The sequence below is a fragment of the Calonectris borealis genome, chromosome 1, assembly GCF_964195595.1.
Source record: "Calonectris borealis chromosome 1, bCalBor7.hap1.2, whole genome shotgun sequence".
NCBI classification, from domain to species: Eukaryota; Metazoa; Chordata; class Aves; order Procellariiformes; family Procellariidae; genus Calonectris; species Calonectris borealis.
In genome coordinates, this window is record NC_134312.1 from 23,040,618 (window position 1) to 23,064,946 (window position 24,329).

The window sequence follows — 24,329 nt, forward strand, 5'->3', positions numbered from 1 at the left end:
TTCTTTCTACCTCAAGTAGCAGAGCTATGGCAAGAGCAGACCGTCTGCTCTTTGCCTACCACAGAGTTTTACACATCCTTTGAAACATTTGGCGACGGCCACCCTCATAGCCAGGAAACCAGATTAAACGAATGATGGGACCAATCCCACACTAAATTAATTATCGTTGGATGCAGGAGGTTCTTGTGAAATCCCTTTACTTCATCCTTGCCCTTCCAGCTGGAATAGAGCTGCAGAACAGGCTAGCAAGCTCATTATCAGATTTCAGAGAAAATAAAGCACTGAGCTACTTCTCTGTTAACTAGTAAACAAACAAATGAAAAAAATATATTTAAGACATGAGTAAGTGATTATTTTCATTATGTAGTCAGACAGATAATTGAAGGCTTTACAACCTTTTCACCTGTTTTAGTCGGCATGAAATGCAGTCATTGCATGACCATTACAGGGCTCCTCCAGCTTTGTAGGAAGCCAGAGTAATGACGGCCAGACAAGACTTCAGAGGACTCGCAAGAAATCCACGCAGGCATTTCCTTTCAGATTAATATGCCTTGCAGAAAGCTGAATACAAGTGGCGGTATTCCACTGGATGCAAGTACCGGATAGCTGGCCAACATTATCGACAGCAGTCCACCATTTAGTCCACAAATTGGGAGCACATTTTCTAGATGCTTATTTCTATTTCTCAGAGAAGACAAACAATAACTCTATCAAGTATCTCTGAAAAATCAAAGTTCTTGGACTTGATTTTTTTTTTTAATCTGTTTATTAAGAAAAAGCTTTTCTTTTTACATAGAAAAGATACAGAGCAAGGTAAATAAACGCAGTAGAATTCATTACCTCATGTAATAGCTGTACAACTGAATCTTAATGACAAAAGTTGCAGAAAACCTAAATATTATAAAAAGCCACCTCCCAAATGAGACTTTGACAGAGTGAGAACGAGACACAAAAATGAACAACATTGAACAACTGTGAATCACAAGTACACAAGAGGCCTCATGCCAAAGGATATTCCCGTTACAGTATTATGCCTTCAATGGGGAAATCAGATAAATTTAATTCTTTAAGAAATCTCGGTGTCTGGTGTATCTGCAATTTATTATTTAATTTTCCAACCTTTCAGAGCTGGAAAGCCTTTAAAATTTTGTGTAAAAAGAAACTCTGATGAGATGGATATTTTGTTTTTCACAAATTCTTAAATCTTCTTGTTTTGTCATGTCTTCCAATAGCAATTATTAGATTATTTTCCCAAGGATTATGTGAAGGAAGATGAGACAATGAGGAATATCGAATTCAAAGCTGCGAACTGAACTGAGTACTCTTGCACTGCCATCTGCGACAGCCTTTGCTGAAGCTTACAGAAGACTACAGAGATCTGCCGCAGTGCCTTCAGGGCACCTGCTTGTAAGCTCGGGCAAATTCACCAGCACTCCCCCGAGGGCACGGTTAGGAGGACCATCGGGAAGTCAAGTCATCTCACAAACGGGTATTGTGCAGATTAAAAAAATATACATGGGGAAAATAATGAGAACAGACACTCGAATGGCAACAGACGACAAAGATTTATTTTTACTGACTTGCAACTGGTGTTAAGATCGCTTGAGAGACATCCAGTAAATTTGTAAGACCACCACAGATATGACTACATATGCATATTCTGTCTATCTCACTACCACGCCCTCTCTTCATAAAGGCACTAACTATAAATAAAATGAAAACGGACATATAAAATGCCAGAAAAAAATGGATTGCTTGTATGGAGTTCTGTGTTTCTGTTTGTATACATTCATGCTTTAAATGTACAACTTTAAAATTAATTTAAAAAGTCACCTTTATTTTGGCAATACAACTGATAAAATGAAACATGCAGAACACACAGCTTGACAGAACTCAGTGCATAATTTTGTCAGAATGAAGCCGTTCTTTATCACCCTCTGTGAGTTGGGAATACATTCATATTACAAGGCAAAAAAAAACCCCACCCAAAACAGACAACATCTGGCTTCTGTATAATGCATCTGCTTTTCCACATCTTCTCCAACATCTTTGGATAGTAAAATCTATGTCTGACCACAGGTTAAATTGTATGGTTATATTTTAACAGTCTTCATAGTGCAGCAAGGCAAGACAGAGCTGCCTGTATTCACTGTTCTATCTCCAGGCTATCCATTTTTAAGTCGGGGGGTTTAAAGCTAATCACTTCTTCATAGGTAAGTTCTGTAGAGAGGGTGTAAGGGAGAGAGAAGAATTAGGTGATACTCTCTTCAAAAGAAAAATATTCCAGACAAAACAGTTCTATGGATGCATGTGACTTGCGGTTTGTATTTCCAGCCTTTTTAGAGTCCAGATCCAAAACCAGACTGAGTTCACTAGGAATCCTTCTGTTAACCTCAGATTACAAATTAGACTCACAAATACTGTTATTGTACAACATGTCTCTCCCCTTCAGCTAATTACTGAAACATGCAGGCCCTGAAATGGAAACATCAATTATGCTGTCAGATGACCTGCCAAAATGACGTAATGAAGACAAAATGTAATGGAAAATGGAATCTTTAAAAGCACCCGAACAGGTTTTAAAATGTACACTTTTAACTGTGGAGAATGTTCTTTATCATCTGTCAGTCAGTTGCCTTCAACATAAATCACTCGCAATTCTGTGCTAACGCCTTGGGATCTAGGTTTTGGGGTTTTTTTATGTTTTATTGTAACTAACTTAATTTTAAGGTACTCTGAAAAAAATTTTCTTTTGTCTCAGAAGCATATAACAGTTCTATTTTCATCAAGAAGGGCTTAGCTAGAAACGTGGATTCCCTGCTATTTTAGGGAATTTTAAGGAATAGCCCTTTATCTTTCCGTGCTGACAGTCATGTCCTGTTTTGTGCCTTGCACAGTAATGGAATACGTCGTCAGTGGCTACCTCCTATGTATGTTCTCAAGTTAGATACTGTATTTTAAGGACCAAATGCTGTTCACACATAAATATATGGCTAACAATGCATTACTTCAGGTTCTGTTTTCCAAACAGTAATGTTTAAATCATATCAAACTTGTGCCTATTAGCTTGTTTATTAAACAGATCTGTCTGAGACAGCTGCTACACCTGCAAGTGGACCTAGCACTCCTCTAAAAAGTATGTAAAAATCTTTGGGCTGCATCTTGCTTACGCTTTGCTTGTGTTAAGCTGTAGCATAGTGTACGGTGACCAGTGTGGCAGCTTCAGTGAAGGATTTCTCTGAAAGAAATTCTGTGTGCAGAACCCCTGCGGCGGAAGGATTTGTTAGGTGACTCTTTCAGTGATTGACTATTAAGTAGCTATTAAGTAGCATCTGGTCACAGGCAGCCAGGTAGGAGCTAAAGTGGTCCTGACTGAACTCGGAGGAAGCCAGCGTCCTCACAAATCGGACACCTGGAACTGTATTACAAATTATTTCTGCTGGCTGCACATTGTATGTTTATGAAGCTCCTTACCCGGTTCCCGTGCCACCTGCTCAGCAGAGAGTACAGATATTACGCTGAGATATGCGCAACTAAGGAGAGAGAGTGCATAGCATTCAACTCTGAATAGCATACTCTTGGCCTCTAAAATTTTGAAATATTTTCTAACTGATTAAACACGTCAGAAAGAAATCTATGAGCTGGGGCTGCAAGCCTCAGCAGTGTGCAGCGGAGCCAAGGATACTCTTAAGTGCATAACGTGTAAGACAAAGTGTCTGAAATCTCATTTTTCTGTGGTGCTCAGTTCCTCTTGGGATCAAGCGCCACTGATTTTTCATTTGAACAGAAAAAGAGGGGAAATAAACACCACTGACATCTTGAGAAGCTGGGTCAGTACTTCATCAACAATACAAACATTTTATGCAAATGGTCACTTTTCATGTCATCTTACTTAAATGTGGGACATACTGTACTTGAAAATGAAAAGTTTATTCCCCAAGATAAAAATACGGCCAGGAGGAAGCGCAGCATGTCCCGTGCCAGTTTTGAGATTTTTGTCTCAGGCCTTTTTTTTCCCCGGGATAAAGAAGGAATTTGACCTGTAGTTCCAGCAAGGACAGTGATGTAGAAAAATATGATACTGTCCTTCCTAGAGAATTCACCTCCACGTCCTCATTTCAGTTCAGAGAGTGTTAAGCTAAGATTGTTCCTGAAATAATTTCAACAGAGTTTCATCACAAACAGAAATCAGCTTCGGAAATTGTTAAACTTTCCTGTTAAAGACTCAGTCAACTGAAAAAGGAGCAGAAAACAAATCATCCACTTGTAAGTACAGCAGCAAATTGAACATGCCTCTCAATAAACAAGATGTATGGGCGGTGCTGTATGCTGCCAGGTTTTGCAGAGGAGAGCATATGTAAGGAGTAAGTGACACCAGTCAATCCTCCTTGTTTGTACAGACGCAGTAGGCTTCTAGAAAACTCTTTTCAGGGCTCTAGGAGGTTGCTTTATTGTAGAGGGACCCATGACCCCGCTCCTATCTTTCTTTAAGATGTATTTGCTGTAGTCAGCCTGCTTGTCTCCCCTGCAATGCCCAGGATAAAACATGGCACAAGTGGAAGGGCATGAGAAGGACATGGGTGGTCAGTATTTTTCATCACAAACCTACCCACTATGCTAATACATTTTTATCAAACCTTTCTGGAGTAAAAGTTATAGAATATACAAATAGAAACAGAAGAACATTTATTTTATAGAATACATATTTCATCTTAAGCCAAGGAAAGGACTTTATTGATAAACAGGAATAATTAATTTTCTAGAAATTACTCTCAATTTAAAATGTCTAGTAAGGAATTTTTAGCATAATATGTCCTCATTAGACAATGATGAAATTGGACTGTACTTTTCAGTGTACTTGCAAACTTAATGTTTAGCCACCTTACTTCCGTGATGCTATAGTGCAATATGATCATGACGCAAGCATGGAATTAACTAATAAAGAAAGGTTGTTGCAGTATTTCTTAAGGATGGGTTTTGGGGTGTCGCTCCCAAGTGAAATCATCAGCTCTCATCTCAAACAGGATCAATAGCATCGTTTATCTATTAATCCCAATTACTTGCCTATCTAAAGAATGATTAACAAAACACACATCTATGTGGAAACTACTCATTTCTGGTTCTGAACAAAGCTAGGCCAGAACCCCAAATAGTGTCACTTGCCCTAGGACAGTTACTTCAGCTAAGGATCTGACTTAGAAAACTAAAAGCAAGGCAGAATCTGTGGTTACCTGGTAACTAGCATCAGCTTTTGGTTAAGATTAAACCTGCTATAGAGAATCTAGTGAGGAGATGACAGAATGGGGGAAGGGAGCAAAATCCAGAGAGGATACACAACTCTTTCCACCTCTCCACTCCCACAAGCACACACATGGACTTATCTTGTTTCCTTGAGGCTTAAGAGTTCAAATTGCTCTGGTTAAAAACAGAGGAGAACTGTTATTTAAGTAAGGTTTTGTTCTGCTGCAGGTACTAAATACTGCGTGCAATTCTGTTACCTTTCCATTCATCTATGGTTCGCTCCTTATTCTCTATTGACTCATCGTACAGCTCGGCCTCAGGTTCATCGTCTGGATCGTGATACTGTACAAAGTACGGATGTGCGAGTGCTTCTGTGGCAGTAATTCTTTTATCGCTGTCTAATATAAGCATCTTCTCAAGAAGATCTACAGCTAAGGGAAAAAGAGAAATGCGGTTCAAAGCCAGAAGAGACCATCTAGAAATAAAAGAGAAGGCAACTGTTTACACACCGTCTATCTCACTCACCTTAAACACAGTTAACATTATTGGCAAACCCACAAAATTTAGGCAATACAACAAATAAGTTTTGAAGATTTTATACTGTGAGTACAATTTTCAGAGCTGAAGAAAGCTTCTGGTTTGCTTGTGGTACACACAAAGGTTCATTATAGTCTGTTTTAAATCCGGTTCACCTTTTCAGACATCCAAAGCCTTCATTCTGAAAAGATCTCTGTGTGCTAAAAGTTAAATATCCTGTGTGGTGCATCATGTGCTTAACTTGGTCCTGATCAGTGCAAACTTAAGTAACTTAAAATTGTGAATGTGAGATTACACTTTTAATTAGCTGCACCAATGAAATCATTAGATGAAAACCCCAAAGCAACTTTACAGGACCCAACAAAAAGAAAATACGTTTGAAGTTGACAATTGCAGAATATTAGAAATGAGAGAGATCTGTAAGGCTGGAATTGGTTTATATGGAAATTTTATCATAACTATTAAAATACTATATAAAAATTATTTTCAGTGCTTTCATAGAAGCACTGTCATTAATTTGCCTTTATGATATTAATACGTAGCATGCTCTCACGTACCTCATGCAAATAAATCCCATTTTTTATAAGAAAGCATTCACAGCTACTCGTATTTGTAAAAATAAAATTGTCTTTTAATACACGGAATGAATTCAAAACATTTTAACTCATAATACTTCCCTATATACAATGTTTTCATGTGCACTCCATGGAACTGACCAGGCACTGAAGTAAGATGACTCCGGTGACTCAAACGTCTCCTTTGCCATGTCACAAGAAACATCTCTTTTGCACGGGCAGAACCAATTGGTTAGACAGAAAAACAATTGTGCAGGATCAAACCAAAGGTCTGTCTAGCCCGGTATCCTGTGCCCAACAATGGCCAATATATTTCTAGGAAATAATACTCAAAAGGGTCATTCAAACAGCTATACTTCCTGGTATATTCTTCTGCTCGCCAGCAATTTACAGCTCATGGCCTTCCTGAGCCAGAAGTGATGTCTCTATTCTAGGCCCCGTGACATTTTTATTTATTCCTGCTATATACAGCTGGCTTTTGTTTTTCATCCACAAATCACTTTCCTTTAGGAGGTTCCTGTAATCTCCACGAGAAACAAAAGACACAGGCTTCATGAAGCGAAAACAGTGTCAGGATGCTCTTCTCATTGGTCTGATCATTATTATATGGGATCATACAGAAAAGGAAGGCTTGAGTTCCTATGTTAGTGAAAGATTTAATCTATATCTGTCTGACTTTCTTACCTAATGGATTGGCACCACGAAATACTGCTTTCAAGTCCTGTTGAGGCATATGTGGAAGAGATTCAATGTATTTTCTTGCCTAGGAATAAATTGATATACATACCACATGCACAGAGGTTAAATTTTGCCCAGCAGTAACCATATCAACTCTAAAAAAACAGACGTAATATTTTTTATGTTTCTTATACATGAGAAACCTTCTTTACATAAAACCATAATGTATGACTTTGTTTCAAACAGTCACTCCTGTATATCTCCACAATAAGCAAGAGAGTTTTAAACAGGTGTATTTTCCTTTAAGGGTTATGCATTAGCACTTATGTCTTCACCTGTGCTTACTGGTTCATTGCAGTATATCCCCAGGGAACACGTGCATGTAACGTTCAGCCAGAAATTGCAACCTAAATCATCTTTCAGTTACCCTCAGCGAAGTGGTATAATCCAACCTGCGTCCTTCCCTCCTCTCTGTCCTCTGTCAAACAGTAGCTTCACTAACCAAAGAACAAATCCTGATACTCCCAGGGTGCAGATCTTCAGATGTTTAACAGAATTTATAGCTTGCCCTGTCGCCATGTGTCCTAGTTTTGGCTGGGATAGGGTTAAATTTCTTCCTAGTGCTGTGTTTTGGATTTAGTATGAGGAGAATGTTGATAACACACTGATGTTTTCAGTTGTTGCTAAGTGCCCTCCTAGTCCAAGGACAGCTCCCCTGCCTACTGACTGAGCTAGGTACACAAGGTGGGAGGGAACATAATCAGGACAGCCAGCCCAGCTGGCCAATGGGGTATTCCATACCATGTGACGTCATGCTCAGTATATGAACGGTAGGCGTGATCCAGGAAGTGCCGATCGCTACTTGGTTATCGGTCAGCGCGGGTGGTGAGCAATTGCATTGTGCATCACTCATTTTGCATATTCTGTCATTATTTATTATCATTATTCTCCCTTTTCTGTTCTATTAAACTGTCTTTATCTCAACCCACGAGTTTTTCTCACTCTTACCCTTCCGATTCTCTCCCCGTCCCACAGGGGGAGCGGGGGGAGTGAGTGAGCGGCTGCGTGGTATTTGGCTGCCTGCCAGGTTAAACCACGACACCATGGCTGTGAAAGGCTCATCCAAACTCAGCTAGGAAAAGCCTACCCGCATATCAGACCGGCAAATGTCAGCGTGGAGCCTGACATTACATGAGCTACAAATTTCCGGGTTGGGGTAGATAGGTCGGCAAAAGAAGAGGTTGAATGCTGCTCCTAAGGGCTGGGATCAGACAGAACAGGAAATTCTGAAATGGAACAGTTAAAGAAGAGGCAAATGGATGTCCCCAAATCTGTAAAAAACCCAGCTGGTCTTTGAACAAACCTTAATCCTTTTAAAACGTGGTTGTGCTATAGGGACATCTCCCTGCACACTTAGCAATCCTGTTAGAAGAAGACTATCTGCAGGAGGCTAACTAAGCATCCTTGGCCTACTGAAGCCAGCAAAGGAAATAAAGTTGTTCATACCAAGCAGCTGCATGGCTTCAAGTGAGATACCAGATTGAGAACTGTGGAACTATCTTCTGGACTATCATGAAGCGACTATAAAATACTCTGACATATCATCTGTGCAATCCTACAACCACACTTGGGAAACAGATCCTGTTCCCTCTGCCATCATCTTAATTTCTGCAGCTACGATGAACTGCTATAAAGATACTTTAAATCATGACATAGCACAGTCTCTTTTCAAACTGTGTTCTAATTTAACGAGGCAGATTTATTTTTTCTGCTTCTTGTAAGATGTAAGCATATTCTATCAAAACTCTAGACTACCATTAGTGACACATTTCAGAAGCAAGCCATCATGTGTTATGTCCCCAACCTGTTAAAACTGTATTAACATTTTCCCTTTTTATTATGGGGGCTGACAGCAAGGCTTTCTAAAAGGAGGATTTCTTCTTAGCAGCTGTCGCCAGTCATGCAGAGAACGATGTTTAAAGACTAGTCAAACACAGGCTTCATTCCACCTATTTTATGTCCCTAAAGTTTATAACTGCAGCAAACACCTGCTAGAAGGTCAGGGTGTGCAACTCCTATCAGAGTTAAGTCTTCCAGGGCATTAGTTGATACATATGTATGAACAGCAGAGCAAAAGAGAGCTGTCACACATTCTTGCATGGAAGCTACCGACTACAGTAGAAACGAGGTAAATTTATCTTATGACAAACATCTGTGGATTTGTGGATTACTTGTTTCTGTATGGACATCAATTAACATCACTAATCCAAACATGACTGAACATGGTCAAAATTATCTCCAACCTTGCCCAGAAGTCCTTTGAAAACAACACAGACCTATCAAAGTATACTTACCAACCTGTCCCCTCTGCTTATATATTCACCACAGAAACAGAAACCCAACCAATATAATCCAGACATTTGAATTATTCTGAAAATAATGAAATGCAATCTCCATTTAAACCCATATTAACATGAAAGACTGACAAAACAGCTCAGTAACTTGTGCTGGAACATCCCATGAGGTTGATCTTTTAGTTTCCAATTCTTTAATCCTCTACTTATAACTGGAAATAGGCTTGCCATTTCAGAAAACCTCTGATCTTGCTGTTAGACAAAGGAAAAAATTGTCTGGGACTGCAAGCTGCATTAAGAAATATCTAAACAATAAGGCCAAAGTAGAAGGTAAAGAAGAACTAGAATGAAGGAACAGAATAGACACCCCCTTGCAAGAGGCAAGTACCTCCAAGCAAGGTACGCATCTCCTTTGACATTGCTCCTCTAACCAGGCAGCAGCAACCCAGAGGTGACCTAGCATTCATTAACTTGTTTTTTGTGTTCTCCTTATGCTCTGAAGGTATAATTAGCCCCAGTAAAACAGTTTCAGGATTCCTGTAGCTCATTGAGGTATGCTCTGAAACACAAGAAATTAAAGACAAAAGCAGATGCTATGTCTAGTAAATATTTAAGGTGCTTAATCTCGTAATCAAAAAGCTCACAAACTGACTAGTTGTGGGTAAATCACACATTTGTGTACACTACTCTGAACACGTTACTGTAAAAAACATAGGATCTCAATAACACATAAAGGCTATACAAGGACCTACGAGGCTATACAAGGCCCTATGCTTAGAACAGCACAGTCTGAGATTTGCTGGTTGATCCAGTCCCTGGCACACGGATGGATCCTGCTGCTCCTGCCCCGGCCATTCCCCGGTGCTGGGTACCCACAAACTCTGGGGCTGTGCTGATGAGGTTTCGTTATGCTGGGACCTTCCAGAAACAGTGTTGCTCTGGCTCTCCTACTGCTCCTGCTTACTTAACCCACTACTGGATTCATTAGTAAGTTCAAGAAAACCCATCAATATACACACAAGCTGAAAAATAGCCATTAGTATTAGTCTGAGGTGTATACAGGAAAGGTTTAAGAAAACAGCTTCAGCTCAGGAGGTATCTGCATGCTGTTGTTTATCTGAATTTTTACACTGTGCCCATCACCTGCCTTTATCAATCAATGCCACATCTCATTCCTCAGCTGGATATCCACGGTTGTTGCTTAAAGCGAATCCTTTAAGTGTAGCTTTAGCAGAGAAACAAAATTATTCATTCACTAGATTACTATTTTAAAGAAGTCATATGGAGAGTTAAAATTCACACCGTTAGCTATAGATATTATCATGAAAGCGGACCTCACACAAGCATTCAGAGAGATGAATAAATATGAATTTCAAATTAGGGATCCAAATAAGAACACTCATGCAGAACACACATTATTTGATTCTGATATCTCTGTATGGATTCCTTACAACAACAGAAAGCATAAAAATTACAGAGACATCAGATTTAATAACAACAATATAATGCTCTGAGCTGAGCATCAGTTTGAGTTTTTTTACTATAAGTATAGCAGCAAAATAAAAGATCATCAGGACCAATTGCAAAACTCCTTTCAAAAGCTGAGTACATGAGAACAAGTATCAAAATTAATCCAGCTGACAGTCAAGGCATTTGGATACCTCTAAAAAGAATATTTCTTGAATGGTGGCATTCCAGCAGCAAAAAATAGAGATAATTTTAAAGTGTTTGCTCATGTCCAAATCAGAGTATCTGTGTAACACAACCAGTGACATATGATGCCAATTAGAGAAAAGAATGATAGAAAGTCAGTTAACCGAATGAAGCTGCGAACTCACATGTTCTGATGATATCTTCTTCAGAAGTTCAGAACTGGGTGTGCCCACAACTTCCATTATTCTCTTTAGTTGATCGATATCTGCATTATTTCAGGGAAATAAACAGCACACGGTCCTTCTGGGTTTAAACAATTAATGAGCTTTCATGCAGATAGTTAAGATGTTTAAAACTATTCAGCAAGGCAATTCAGCGTAGTCCATGGAAGGATGCCAATTCATACCTGCTTAAGCCTAGTCTTGGAGTATCAAATTCTCTATTGTACTGTATGAATCTGTCAGGTGTGCCTGTATGTGAGAAAGGGGCATGCAGTATGCCCTAGTTCCCAATTTAACAAATTCTTAAGCTTAATTTTAATAGCACATTTATGTTTCAGTGATCTGAGGGATTTCTGAAGAACAGTCTAATACTATACAGCACATAGGGCTAGATTATTAATCAGAGGGCTGGTAAGTGGAAAATTCTCATTTGGTAGCTTTAAAAATCTGTTTTATACCAGTCTCAAGATTAAAAACTTTGAAAATGTTCATTTTTCATTGTCATATATGATCTGTAAAGTATATTACATTTTCCCTAGAGACTGAAGGTTGATTTACAGCTTTATTTAAATTGATGTAATCATATAATTGTAGACAATATTTTTTAACAGCAAAAAATAACTTATTTCTTGAAAACTAGATGTATTGATTTTTCCAAATACCACGTCATGTAATCAAACAGTCTGATGCACAGTCATCATCCAGATGATGAACATCTGGACAATGCCCGTGGTTACAACAGGGCCTAATGATGCTGAGCACAACAGAAAGGTCAGCGGGGGGACTTCGTCTCTCAGCTCTCTAATAGTTTTTCAGGCAATTCTAATGTCATGTTGTTTTGCACCTGGCAACGGCTTAGTTTTGGCAGACGCGTTTGCTTTTTGAGGGGTTTCAGAGTAGCGAGAAATGTCAATATTCAGTACAGAATAATGTGTCTTTGTTAAGTCTTTGTTTGTCTTAAAAGCTTTCCTCCTCTGATGCAGTTGTTTCCTCATTCCTCATTATCTGTTTTTCTTCAGTTTTCTTTTATTATTTTACTGCTCTCCTCAGCAACGGCTCTTTTTTTTCTCCTGCCAGCGCAGGAAACGCCGATGGAAATCCCTGACGCTCCAGCAGGGACCACAGCACAGCACTGAAGAAAAGAGGGGGTTTTGTTGCTCCTGTGGCATTTCTGGAACTGCTGGCTTTTTTTATAACAGGACACAATATGCCTATTAATTCACTTACTATTTAAAAGCTAATCTGTTTGCATTTTAGGAACTTCCAGCCTAAAAGCAGTTCTATTTTTAAAAATTATATTAGCCTTTATTCAGCTTCAGTTTTAACGTATGTTATTTCAGTAAGATACACACATGGAAGAAATCTGGTCTGTTCTAACTAGGTTATTATTTAAATACAGATACACAACAAAGAATAAATGTAACTTATTGTTGTTTAGGAACATCTGTTACTGTTTTTTTTCCTACCAGTGGGTCTCATATTCAGCTGTCATACACGCTGAACTGAAAGATTAGCAAAAATTTTTTACTATTTTATAAGTTTGTTACCTCAAAAACATTCCCATGGAAACACTGAAGTCATTAGAAAAAAAGGAAGAATTGGAGAGTATTTTTATAGCTGCATTTTATGTTTTATGTCAAGGATACAATCATTTCCTGGAAATAGGGCCTTCCCTTTCAGTAGCTCTGCCATGATGCACCCAACTGACCAGATGTCAACTGCCAAAAAATGGAGAGAAATGTGTACGATGAGTCGAAGAGATCCTTAAACAGAGTTGCCTCTTGGATTAAAACTATCACTATATCCAGCTGTAGCAAAATGCAAGTCTTCACAGTTTACCTGTTTGATTGTAGTGCATCCAGTTTAACATAATTTCTGGAGCTCTGTACCATCTTGTTGCAACATACCCGGTCATTTCATCATCAGTTTGTCGAGCTAAACCAAAGTCTAAAATCTACAGAATAAAAATAAAATAAAATAAATAGTAACTTAAAAAAATCCCTTTTCACTTTTGTTATAGATATTGATTTTCCCCATTACTCATTTCTGAGTTTATCCATAGTCCCTCACTATCGTGAAGTAAACCAGCAGCACTCTGCGGACGAGCTCGTCTGCTCTCCCTGCTGTATCCCTGCAGCCTACGGGTCTGCGTAAAGATGCTTGCACTGCGATGAGCCTGGCCCTTTGTCCTTTAAGGCAAACTTTACATTTTGCCTCACGTTCGATTTTCCACTGACATTTGTTTGCTAAAAATAAGCACTGTTGCTATGCAAAATGAAACACTATCAACTGGGAATGTTTCTGTAAAATGCCAACGGCAAGTGCCACTGGCCATTTAAACATTTAAAGACCACACGAGCTGATCGTAAATCTGCAGAATTTCTGTTGTTTCCCTCTCATGTCTATCTAAGCATTTCCCAAATCAAGCATCATTCCAATGCCACTAGGAGAGAAACATATATCCCGCGTAACAAGGTAGATTTAAATATATACCATCTGTTTTTGGTAGGACTCCCCCGCCGAAACAACAAAGGAGCACTGTTTAGGTACTCACATTACTCGTAGGCTTGGATAGCAAAATGTTCCCCTCCATATGCTCTCCCTTGCTAAGTTTACATTGACGGGAAGCTATTTAAATTAAATTTTTCCTGCTTGTTTCTTTGCTTTCTATTTTTTGATTAGTCTATGTCCCACTAATTACGGAGCTAAAAGGTATCCCTAACTCTAGGAGAGACTGTTGTGAAAGGGTACCATCTGAGCCTCAGTGCTGTTCGTTAAGTCAGTCATCTGAGCTAGTTAGCATCTCTTCAAATAGAAGCGTGAACTAAGATCAGTGGCAACCTCCTGTGATGAGATCCAGGATTATTTATTAAGCTGATGGCTAATCCTTTTCATTGAGAGAAAGAAAACTTCAAGAGTACCATTCAAAATTCCTCGCTTATAATCCAATTTAAAGATACAAAAAGCCTGAAGAAAAATATTAAGATATAAATAACACATTAACATCTTTACTTCTAATATACTTTAAAAGCATTATTTATTTCTTAAATAAGCAAAAATAAAAGCATGAGGCAAACAAGGCATGAATAATGGCGTGAAACTTGAACACTATGCCCTTATTCTTATACGGGTTTCGGCAATATTTTTCTTTAATAGCTGATCCCTTCTATCAAATGTGTACACACACGCTTTCCTTCTTTTTGCTTCTGTTTCCTTTTTGTTTGTACCTGGAAATATCCACTAGTTTGTTCTATTAGAAAATAATTTGGTATCAGAGGAAGTAAAGCTATAAATTTAAACAAAGCAAAGAGCAGTATAACAAATGCTAGGCAGGGAGGTGCACAGATACCATAATAATAGAAAAAAAAGATTAAAAGTCTCCTTTACTTACAGTACAAAAATACAGCACACGTTTTAGGAGTGCATGATGAGACCCAGATGACTCATAAAATTTCACAGATGCTGAACATACATGCATGAAGACATTAAAGGGATAATCATGAAACTTGCTGAGCATCTGCAAGTGCCACTAAACCAAACAGGAACTACAGTTTCTCACCACAGATCCAGATCAGTGCGAGAACCTAACTGCACTGCTCTTATTCACTATTGTGATTTTTTGCTGATCTTGTAGTATCTGGAATCTTTTCTTAAATCCCTCGCAGCTGGAATAAAGTGATTACATCAGAGTCTCGGTCACAGGGAGAAAGATGTCTCTGGCTGTCACGGGGAAATGCTAAACTTCTCATTCTCAGGCTTAAAGGCTTAGAAAGCTGGAAGACATCTCTTCCTTCTCCAGAGTCTCATGCTTATTATGTAATATCGTATCACACAGATACACAAAGATATGTATTTATATAGATGTGTACATTAAAATAGCATTTGAGAAATGTGGATTACAGGGTTCTTTTTGGTTGGGGTTTGTGGTTTTTTTTTTTTTACTGCCTGTAACTGGCAACGTAACTGGTAATACTGGTATCTTTTTTCATATCATTATTTAATTTAGGTGGTATATTCTATAGATATAAAAATGAAAGTTGTTACAAGGCTTCATCAAAACATGGTAGATGCAGATACATATCACAGGTCAAACCTTCAAGATACACTCACTTAAGTACTCACCCGTGGGCCAAATTATTAGCCTATGTACCATCTGTGAGGAACTAGGGATGAACATTTTGCAAAGATACTTGTGTTCATACTAAATTAACATTCGGGAGAAAACACTTGTTCATAGAAATGGGTTTTCTATGCCAGGGGAGCAACAGTAGCAAACAGCTGAAGTTAAGGGAATCAGAAATAAAAACGGTAGCTAATGTTTTCTCAGAAAACTGTCATCTTGAGAGCTTTTACAACATTCTTCATTACAACAGCATGATACCTACCCTCAATTCACAGTCTTCATTTACGGCTAGGTTACTGGGCTTCAGGTCCTGTAGCAGAACAGAGAGAGTTAGTCAAGTACAATTTTAACCTTTTAAAGTATATCATAACTATGTCTTAGTAACACATTCGATGCACAGATGGACACACTCCATTCATTTTTATTATCGCAATGAGTGAACTCACCCGGTGGATGATTCCAGCTGAGTGAATATACTGTGAAAGAAAAAGGGAAACAAAAAAAAGTAAGATTTGAAGTTAGAGGTGAAGAACGGTATAAGTCACTTGTCTTATCTTTTTGCTTCTGAGGCTGATTGTTTTATATACAGAAAAGACTTATATCACAGTACATTTTTAGATCAAACAGAGTTACGACGAACTTCAAAACCTCCTTGTTTTGTCTTATCCAGAGCTGGATATTTCACGAAGGGTAACCATGAAGACTAGATTCTATCATAAAAGATAGCACTTGCAGTGATTCTTCTGTTGAAAGTTTCTTACCAATTTGGAATTTGTTCCAGTCTTATCTGGATGTCCACGTTGATCAGCTAGTGGCTCAGCGAAGTCAGTGGCCTAGGGAGCAGCATGGCTGTCTCTAGATGCTGTAAGTCACCTCCCCATACTGTGAACGCTGAACTCGCACCCTGGGGCAGGTTAGTGACCAAAGTACCCACCTGAGCCACAGCATTACATACTCCAGGTCCACTTTCAAAGCAGGGGCCCAAAGCAGTATTTCAGTAGCTATTTAGTGTCTCTGCTATTTTACATAAAACATTAAAACTCAAAGACTGAGAAAAGCTTACTCTGTAATTGCCTGTCGTTCACTTGTTAGGATTAACAGCCAATTTATCTATGATCTTACTGACCAGGATCAGCAAAACCTTGAAAACCTTCTCTTCTATTCTTTAGAGGTGAATTCACCTTCTTTTTTAGGAGCAGAGATTACACGCAAAACCTGTATATCAACTGGGAAAACCCAAAGAAAACACAAGGGCGTTCTTCGTGTTCCAGACCTACGCACTGTTTATCAGAAGGGCAGGGCCACCCCTGAGCGCTCCTCGCAACAGCTGCGAGCAGCTGAATGAAGCGGAACCCAAACCACCCCTTGCGACAGAAGGAGCTGTGTCCCTGCTCTGCTGAGACAACGGCAACAGCTCCTCTCGGTGCCACCCAGCAGTCCTCTACAGCCAGCTCCGGAGCCTGCCAAGGGCTCCACGCTAACGCTTCGCCTGCTGGGGCAGCTTCTGCGGGGCGCGAAGCCTGCGCTCCCGCTGCCGAACACACCTGCCCGCGAGCCTGACGCTGGCTCAGGTATGCGAATACACGCTGTAATGACTCCAGCATAGATGTAAGCGAGGAGTTACATGTGATCAAATGTTCTTCGACTAATGAGACATGAGAATTTCAATTCCAGAAGAGACAAGCCACCAGCAACCCCTCCCCTTCGAAACAGAGCCAGAAATGCACCTGAGTGCCTTTCTGAAATTAATACGCACTTTAGAGCACAACTCTTACTATTATTTAGCTCTGACACAATATAGCCTTATATTCAAAACCGCAAACTGGATAATTAACTCCAGAATCCATCTTCCTAATTAAGCTATTAACTTAAGTAAATGAGACAAAGCAATTAAGGGCTCAGTTCTGCAATTTTTATTCACTAAAATCTGCACTTAAATTGACAGAACCTGCATGCAAGAATTACCATCTCAGGCACAAGGTGACTTGCTGAAAATCATATAATAAGTATATTTCAGAGCCAGTATTTACCACAGCTTGCTTTCAGACATACAGTTATTTTCCATGTCTAAAACATCAATAACTGTTAAGTTAGCTACCAAAGCAGCTGACCCCTCTCTTTTCTTTTTGCTTATACCTCCGAAAATCAACACTGGTCTGAGAAAATGCTTATCACCTAGTAATGGGAAGCATTTTCTACATCTTCTCCTGTTTATAGACACTTATATGTTTAATGTCAGCAAAATGATACATATTTTGATTCTTTCAGAAGAAAATTTGGCTACAGTTTCATTGCCAATTGCCTGTGTTATCTAAATTTTAACTGATACGATTAAAGGAAACAATGACTTTACAGGCAGAGTAAATCCTAGGTGATTGTGTGCAACATCGTACATTGCTAGGATAAACTTCTACTTCCGACATTTCCCAAAGAACCCAATTAACTTGGTTATCTTTTCACCCATGTGACGCGCTCTACAAAAATCAGGGCTGTAGTTTTTCAAACTGGCTCATGTCTTTCAAAGCACGAATGGGAGTTACTTGCCATATTGTTCTTGATCAATTTTGCATTCTTCAGAAGTTTTTTCACTACCTTCTTGTGACAGGTGAAGTGTCTAAAACATACACATTGAAGGAGAAGTGATTCTCCTTCAATAATAACTTAAATAGACACTGATCTAAAGTTAATGTTCAAAGGAAGTATTCACATGTATTGCGCATGTAAACATTGGTAGGCTTGGGGTTTTATTTCTGGTTAGAAAAATGATTTGATAATTTCTGAAATGATTGCTGCTATCTGCGCACTCTTAAGACATAAAAAAAACAGTGTTTAAGTACTGTCCAGTACTTAATAAACCAGTCCTTACTACAACAATTCGGTTGCTGACTCTAAAACTCCTGCATTCAGCCAGTACCTTAAGACCTCGAAGTAACTGATAGATGAGAAACTGTATATGGTCATCTGTTAACTTCTGGCACTTCACAATGTTATTCAGGTCAGCACCCATTAGATTTGTCACAAGATACCTGTGAAAATAAAACAGAAAGAAGAAAACAAAGAAACACACCTCATTTAAGAATGGCAGAATGTAAATCCTTCTAATAGCAGCACATTTAAAGAGTAACTATACTCTCCCATGTAGGTTCCTTTTCCATTTTCTACTAACACACAGTTTATGCCCTTTAAATCAGCTATGAGCTTTAATAATGGAATCACAGCTATGAGATTTAATATCATAGAAAAGAAAAATCCTTACGGTACATTAAAAGCTTTTATGTCTCTTTTCTCCATGACACACTACAGCAGTTCAGTGAGGGGAGAACGCATTGTATTTTGAGATGAATAGCAAGCCTCACCCAACATCAAAGTGGGAGCCTGAGGCACCGAAACTACAGTAGCTGCAAGGCCCTGGAATATCTGATGATGGAGATTAACAGGGGATTGGTTGAAATAAGAGTGTTTTGTGTAACTTTCCTCCCCACCCCCACTGGAAGTTTTATTTTTTGACAAATTTTGCAGAAACATTGATTCTTTTCCAAAAACGGTGCTGGGACAAAAGTATGCATCTATCATACCCAGTTCTCATTTGTGTCATTTTGCCCCAGAGTCAAAGGGGTTTGGCCACTAATTTCCATGGAGACAAAAATATATTAATTACTATTTCTTCTGCTAAATTGTTTACCTAAGTGCTTATACACGATGTAAATCAAGAGGAACTCAGCATAAATCGTATGTTCAAGTAATACCAAAATACACCTAGTCCTAGGTTAGCCAGGAATCTAGCCTAAATTTACCTTGTCTCGGTTAACCAACAGAATACTTGCCTGCATTCCTGAACTATCCCATCTAGCTGTGAAAAAATAATCTACAGCTAACACATAATCGAACTGAAAAAGTTTTAAGTTTACTGGCATTTATGCAGCATCAAATCATTTACCACATACCTATAATCTTATTAATTATCATTCAAAAAAGTACAAAAATGAGGCCCATCCTCCTGCCTCCTCGTTTGTGGAAAAGTTGCAGAAAGATTTATTGGGGTTCTTCACACAAAGCCAACTGTGGCTGCAAGTCTATTAGAAAAGTATGTGCTTCCTTTTTAAAACTGGAGTGGTACTTACTTACTTACTAACTAGTCAGAATGATTTTAAAATTTTACTTACACTTCATTAAAATTTTCTATTGATGTTGCAGGTGTAAAAACATCTAGCAATCCTATAACCTGAAAGATGAGGGAATCGACATTTTATTTTTAGAAATCCGTAAAGCAACATGTAATTAGTATTGACAGTGCATTTTTGGGATGAAACTTATAAAAATATGACATATGATCATCCTGAAAACTTAGTATAGCTGGCACAATAGGTGGTCTATACTGCTCAGCTATCTCCATGACCAACAGAAAATTATATTAATTACAAAAAGTAATTACAACAAGATTTAGACAATCAGAAAGAAAGGCAGGAAAAGTAACGTCTCATTACAGAAAAGGTGACACATGGCTTATACACTTGTTGTACTTAAGATTATGCACAATTTCATGGGTTATCTTGTTCTGTTGTTGTTTAACTTTTTTAGCATCCTTTCTCCAGGATACTTTTCCATCCACTATATTTTATGCAGACTTCAATTCCTCAAGTTACTTTTAAGCAGGTGGATACTCCCACTGAAATCAACTGTTTGCCACAAAAACTTAGAACAGTACTCAATTATTTGGGGCCTGAAGTTCTACTGTCTTTCATCTAGATATTACACTGTTGTTAATTTGAATAAGAATATCTGCCCTTAATTTCTCAACAGAATCCAAATTTAACAAAAGCATGTCTGAGGTATTTTTTTTCCTGGACTGATGTTTCCAACAGTAGTGAACAGAACATTCTTATTACTTTAGTTAGAGAAGAGTAAGACCACTTGTTTTGGATTTCATCTTCAAGATGAAATTAGATCATTTTTCAATAAAAAGGCAGCCTTTTACTGAAAGTATCTACTTTGAAATCCAGTGACTTCACTACATGTAAGATGGCTAGGTCGAGGTATCTTAGGTAGCTAGAGTTGCATATACTTTTTGAAAAAGATTGTAGCTAACTGAAATTAAGCCTATATTGCAAACTTTTGTCATAAAAATCCGAAGGGAAAGAAATCACTCTCCACTTACGTTCTCATGCTTCATGTGCTTAAGCAACCTAAGCTCTCGGTAGGTCCTCCTCGCATGAATAAGTGATTGAAAAGGTCTTGAAAGCTTTTTTACTGCCACCTTCTGTCTTGTTTTGGTATCATAAGCTGAACTAGAAGAGGAAAAGAAAAAGTCCACATTGATGGCACGTTCTACTTCAAAGCTCTCAGCCAGTTCACTGGAGAAACCTGTATTCTCTTGGGGGCTCTTACTCCTTCCTTTGCCCTCTTTCACCTTCTACTCAGGGACTGCAACGGGGGGAGCTAGTCAGCAGCAACTCTGAGTGTTCAAAGACAGTCCCCTTGTTTCCATCTAGCAAATTACTAACGCTTATGATAATATTCAGGACTCATCCCCAGGTAACCCTTCCCCATACGGCAGGAAAAGTAACCAGAGAATTAGGTCCGTTAGTGCAGCTCCAGCCTCCAGCTCCAAGGCAAGGCTCGTCGGGAATATGGGGATTCAAACTCTGGCTCTTACTGAACAAACTGGAGTCTTTACTAATTAGAAGAACGCTGTCATTGTCTCTAGCAATATTAATTACCTATGTGACCATTAGCTTGTTAGACGATAATGCCACAAACCTGGTATCAAATTAGGATGTTGACATAGCCAAGGCCATACCGTTTCCTCGGGAAATGCTGGTAACAAGTGAACAACGGGTATACGTCTTATGCTCCATCCCACAGACCCTGCTGACACACAGCACCTGCTTAACTTCGTACAGATGGAGACGCCCCGCTGAAGAGGACACTAAACTCACACGTCGCCATTTGCACAAAAGGGAGACCCACTGGTTTTTGTGCATTAGAAAGACACGACAAGCACAACAAGCCACAAACAAATGCTGCCTGTTTTGTAGCACAGGAATAAAAATGATCCCTGTATGTATTACTTCATGACACTACACAGTACAATCATAAAAAAATCCAATTTGCTACCTTCTCTTCTGAAGAATAAAAATTTATTTAAATTGTTACTCTTATTCATTAAGTTAAAATTGTGTTCAATTAAAATACCTTGAAATTCTCTGTTTGAAGTGTGCATAACACTATCTACACTTGCTAGAGAGCATTAGCAAGCCGAGAACCTTCACTCACATTTATCTTACAGAACTTTTTTTGAGTAACAAACACAAAAATTAGATGACATGAAAAATGCACGGAGTAGGATGACAACAGTCAACAGTCACACCAAATGCTATTAGCAGGAGACACCTGCTAGAGACAAAAAACCATTGATGGCACCTGGAGCAGCTCCCAAACTAATACACTGAGCCTATGATCAGCTCCGAGCAGGTGGACTGCTACTCACATTTGGTGCTCTGCTAAAGTCACGAAGAGCCAAGTGAAGAGCCAAGCCTCTTCATTTGCAGGCAGCTGGAGGACAAGGTGGTGTTTCTAATGAGGAGCAACAAAGGATACAAGCAACAACTGAGCAGGAAGAAGAGAGTGGCATCTGAAAGGCGATCGTGATCCAGTTATCCTAGAATTCACCCAATCTCCATCAAGGCCAATGCAGGGCACAACCCAGCAACATTTTTATTTGATAAAAACAGAGTAAGAGGAAGTAGATTTAATCAGCAAGTTTCTTGCAGGCACCATGGAAGGAGTGAGTCACTCATGAGATAAATGAAATAGATAAGCAGATTACTTAGCTAGTTTCTTGCAAGCATCACTGAAGTGGATCTTCAGGGAAGTTTTAAAGGTGTACAGGGTTGCGGCTTTGCTCAGCACCTCAGGAAGGGCATTCCCTGAGCAGAAGAAAGCAAGCATAGGAGGAAGGAGAAGACTGGTATCACTCTGAGGAGTGGGTGGAAGGGATACGACAGGGATACTTGTTCGACAGTAGGCTAGGGACACAGTTATTCAGGCTATGAGGACGCTGTGTTGCTCAAATGCGTGGAGCAGCTCAAGGAATGAATGGTGTGAGAAGAACTGACAACAGAGATATCTTAATTTCCGCGTGACTGGCCACAGGGACAACATGAAGGTTGCACAAGTAGATCTGAAGAAATAAAAAGGAAGCCAATGCTTAGCTGTTAATGTAACAAAGATTAGATATAATTGCCCTGTGTGTAATCCTGGCCAACAAAGCCACTGGAGAACATCAGCAAGTCTCTCTATATCCTTTCCAACTTTTTTCCAGTGGAAAAAGTAATGTTTATCCAGATAAATAAATAACATTACCCAAACCAGGAGTCTGTGCTTAACATCTCAGCTCTTCTGGTAATTCACAAGCCTTCCCACTCATGCTTGTACCGGTTTGTGAAATACCATGTACATTATACAAGGCTAGGAGGAATTAGGTTTTAAATCCTGTTATCATGATAAACATCCCTCTCCTCCCAATTCTAAGGTCAAATGTGGGTTTCAGTGGTTTAAGAACCACTGCTCCTTAAGATGGATTGCGTTTTACCCTCCATATGACTCAAGGCTGCAAAGCTTTCAGATGGTACAAAGCACTATTTTTTTAGCGTCAGTAATTCTTATGACAGCAGCTTTTTAGACCCAGGGTGGAAGCACATAAGGAGCGAAAAAAAAAAAAAGAAAGAGAAAACAAATGGCAACTTGAGTCCTGGGACCTCCAATGGGAAATCATGAACTGAAGCTGCACAAGCCAGGGACTGACTTGATTCAAATGAGTTCCTCCGCAGTCAAGAAACTTTACCAAATGATAATCACAGCCAATGCCTTCAGGCTCTTTCCTTGCCTGGTTTACCATCATCATAATTCAAGTTATTAACAATGAAGTATTCAAAAATATAGATTTCACGTTGTTTGAACTCTCTTGTTTGTCAGATTCAAGGATGACCTGCATCTGTGATCTCTGCTACTGCCTCTGTGATTGCAAGGGGCAGGCCACTGCCTGCATTCCTCCCCTCTTATTTTGGACTCGGTCTCCCCCCCTTGCTATTACATCTCATCATAGCTGCAATCTGGGTTGTCCCCTGAATCCCTCATCATCCCCTGAGTAAACTGTTCGGCGGCAGGATGAGCTGCTTCCCTTTCTGTATGATTTCCCCAAGAACGTTCAGCTTTCAGAGTAGTCCCTGGACAGGACACCTCTCGTCCCAGTCATGGCGAAAATATGGGCCCACCTGTGCTTGGCACCTGCAAAACCTTCCTTGGGGCCTGTAACCAGCCCGACTGAAAGCCTTCAAACCAGCTTCTTAAAAAAAAAAGACAACAACCCATGCTGTTAACTGGTTTGATTTAACGGGGAAGAAAAGGGTTTGAGGCCCTCACCTTCCCTTACCCTGCACGACACCCAACTCACACCCTCCCCACTTCTGCATCGAGACTGGGGGGGCTTCTCGCCAGTCTCTTGGTGTTTGCATCGCCTCACAAACAACTGCCAGCAACTTACAGCACCTTTTTCTTTTGCAAGGTTATTTTCTACAGACTTCAGCTTTGGCCAACCACCTGTTGTACCTCGTTCATACTTACTTACCCCTGGAAACGAATCATCCTTCCAATGGTTCAGCTACTGTTTCCTGAGTTGAAACTACTAATTCTGAGGTGTCTTAACTCTGATTATGGTGTTACCTCCTGTAGCTGGACAGAATAGTACAACGGAGGTAAACTTTGGTACTTGCAAAGGGATATTGTCTCCTACCTCTTATCTATTCTTTACTGTTAGCATTTCATTTGTTGTAGGCAGTGAAAATAAGTGATTTTTTAACTGCATATTGACAATGAGTATTTCTGATACCATCGTTAAGGAGTATGCTCACATGCCCCAGTAGAATATGGGAACACCACTTTAGACAGA

At 39.3% G+C, this 24,329-nt stretch overlaps 1 protein-coding gene across 1 annotated transcript in view; it reads right to left on the bottom strand.

Moving 5' to 3' along the window:
- Positions 1-758: 758 nt before the first annotated feature.
- The window catches only part of MAPK11 (mitogen-activated protein kinase 11), a 34,129-nt gene continuing 10,558 nt past the window's right edge, over positions 759-24,329 (bottom strand). The window contains exons 2-12 of the mRNA XM_075146622.1: positions 20,538-20,667; positions 19,546-19,604; positions 18,297-18,408; positions 15,829-15,858; positions 15,645-15,692; positions 13,099-13,213; positions 12,906-12,977; positions 11,224-11,303; positions 7,038-7,116; positions 5,499-5,672; positions 759-2,220 (exon numbers count right to left, since the gene is read on the bottom strand). Coding sequence (XP_075002723.1) covers positions 2,147-2,220; positions 5,499-5,672; positions 7,038-7,116; positions 11,224-11,303; positions 12,906-12,977; positions 13,099-13,213; positions 15,645-15,692; positions 15,829-15,858; positions 18,297-18,408; positions 19,546-19,604; positions 20,538-20,667 — 973 coding nt within the window. The 3' untranslated portion in view covers positions 759-2,146. The remainder of the gene's footprint in view (positions 2,221-5,498; positions 5,673-7,037; positions 7,117-11,223; positions 11,304-12,905; positions 12,978-13,098; positions 13,214-15,644; positions 15,693-15,828; positions 15,859-18,296; positions 18,409-19,545; positions 19,605-20,537; positions 20,668-24,329) is intronic.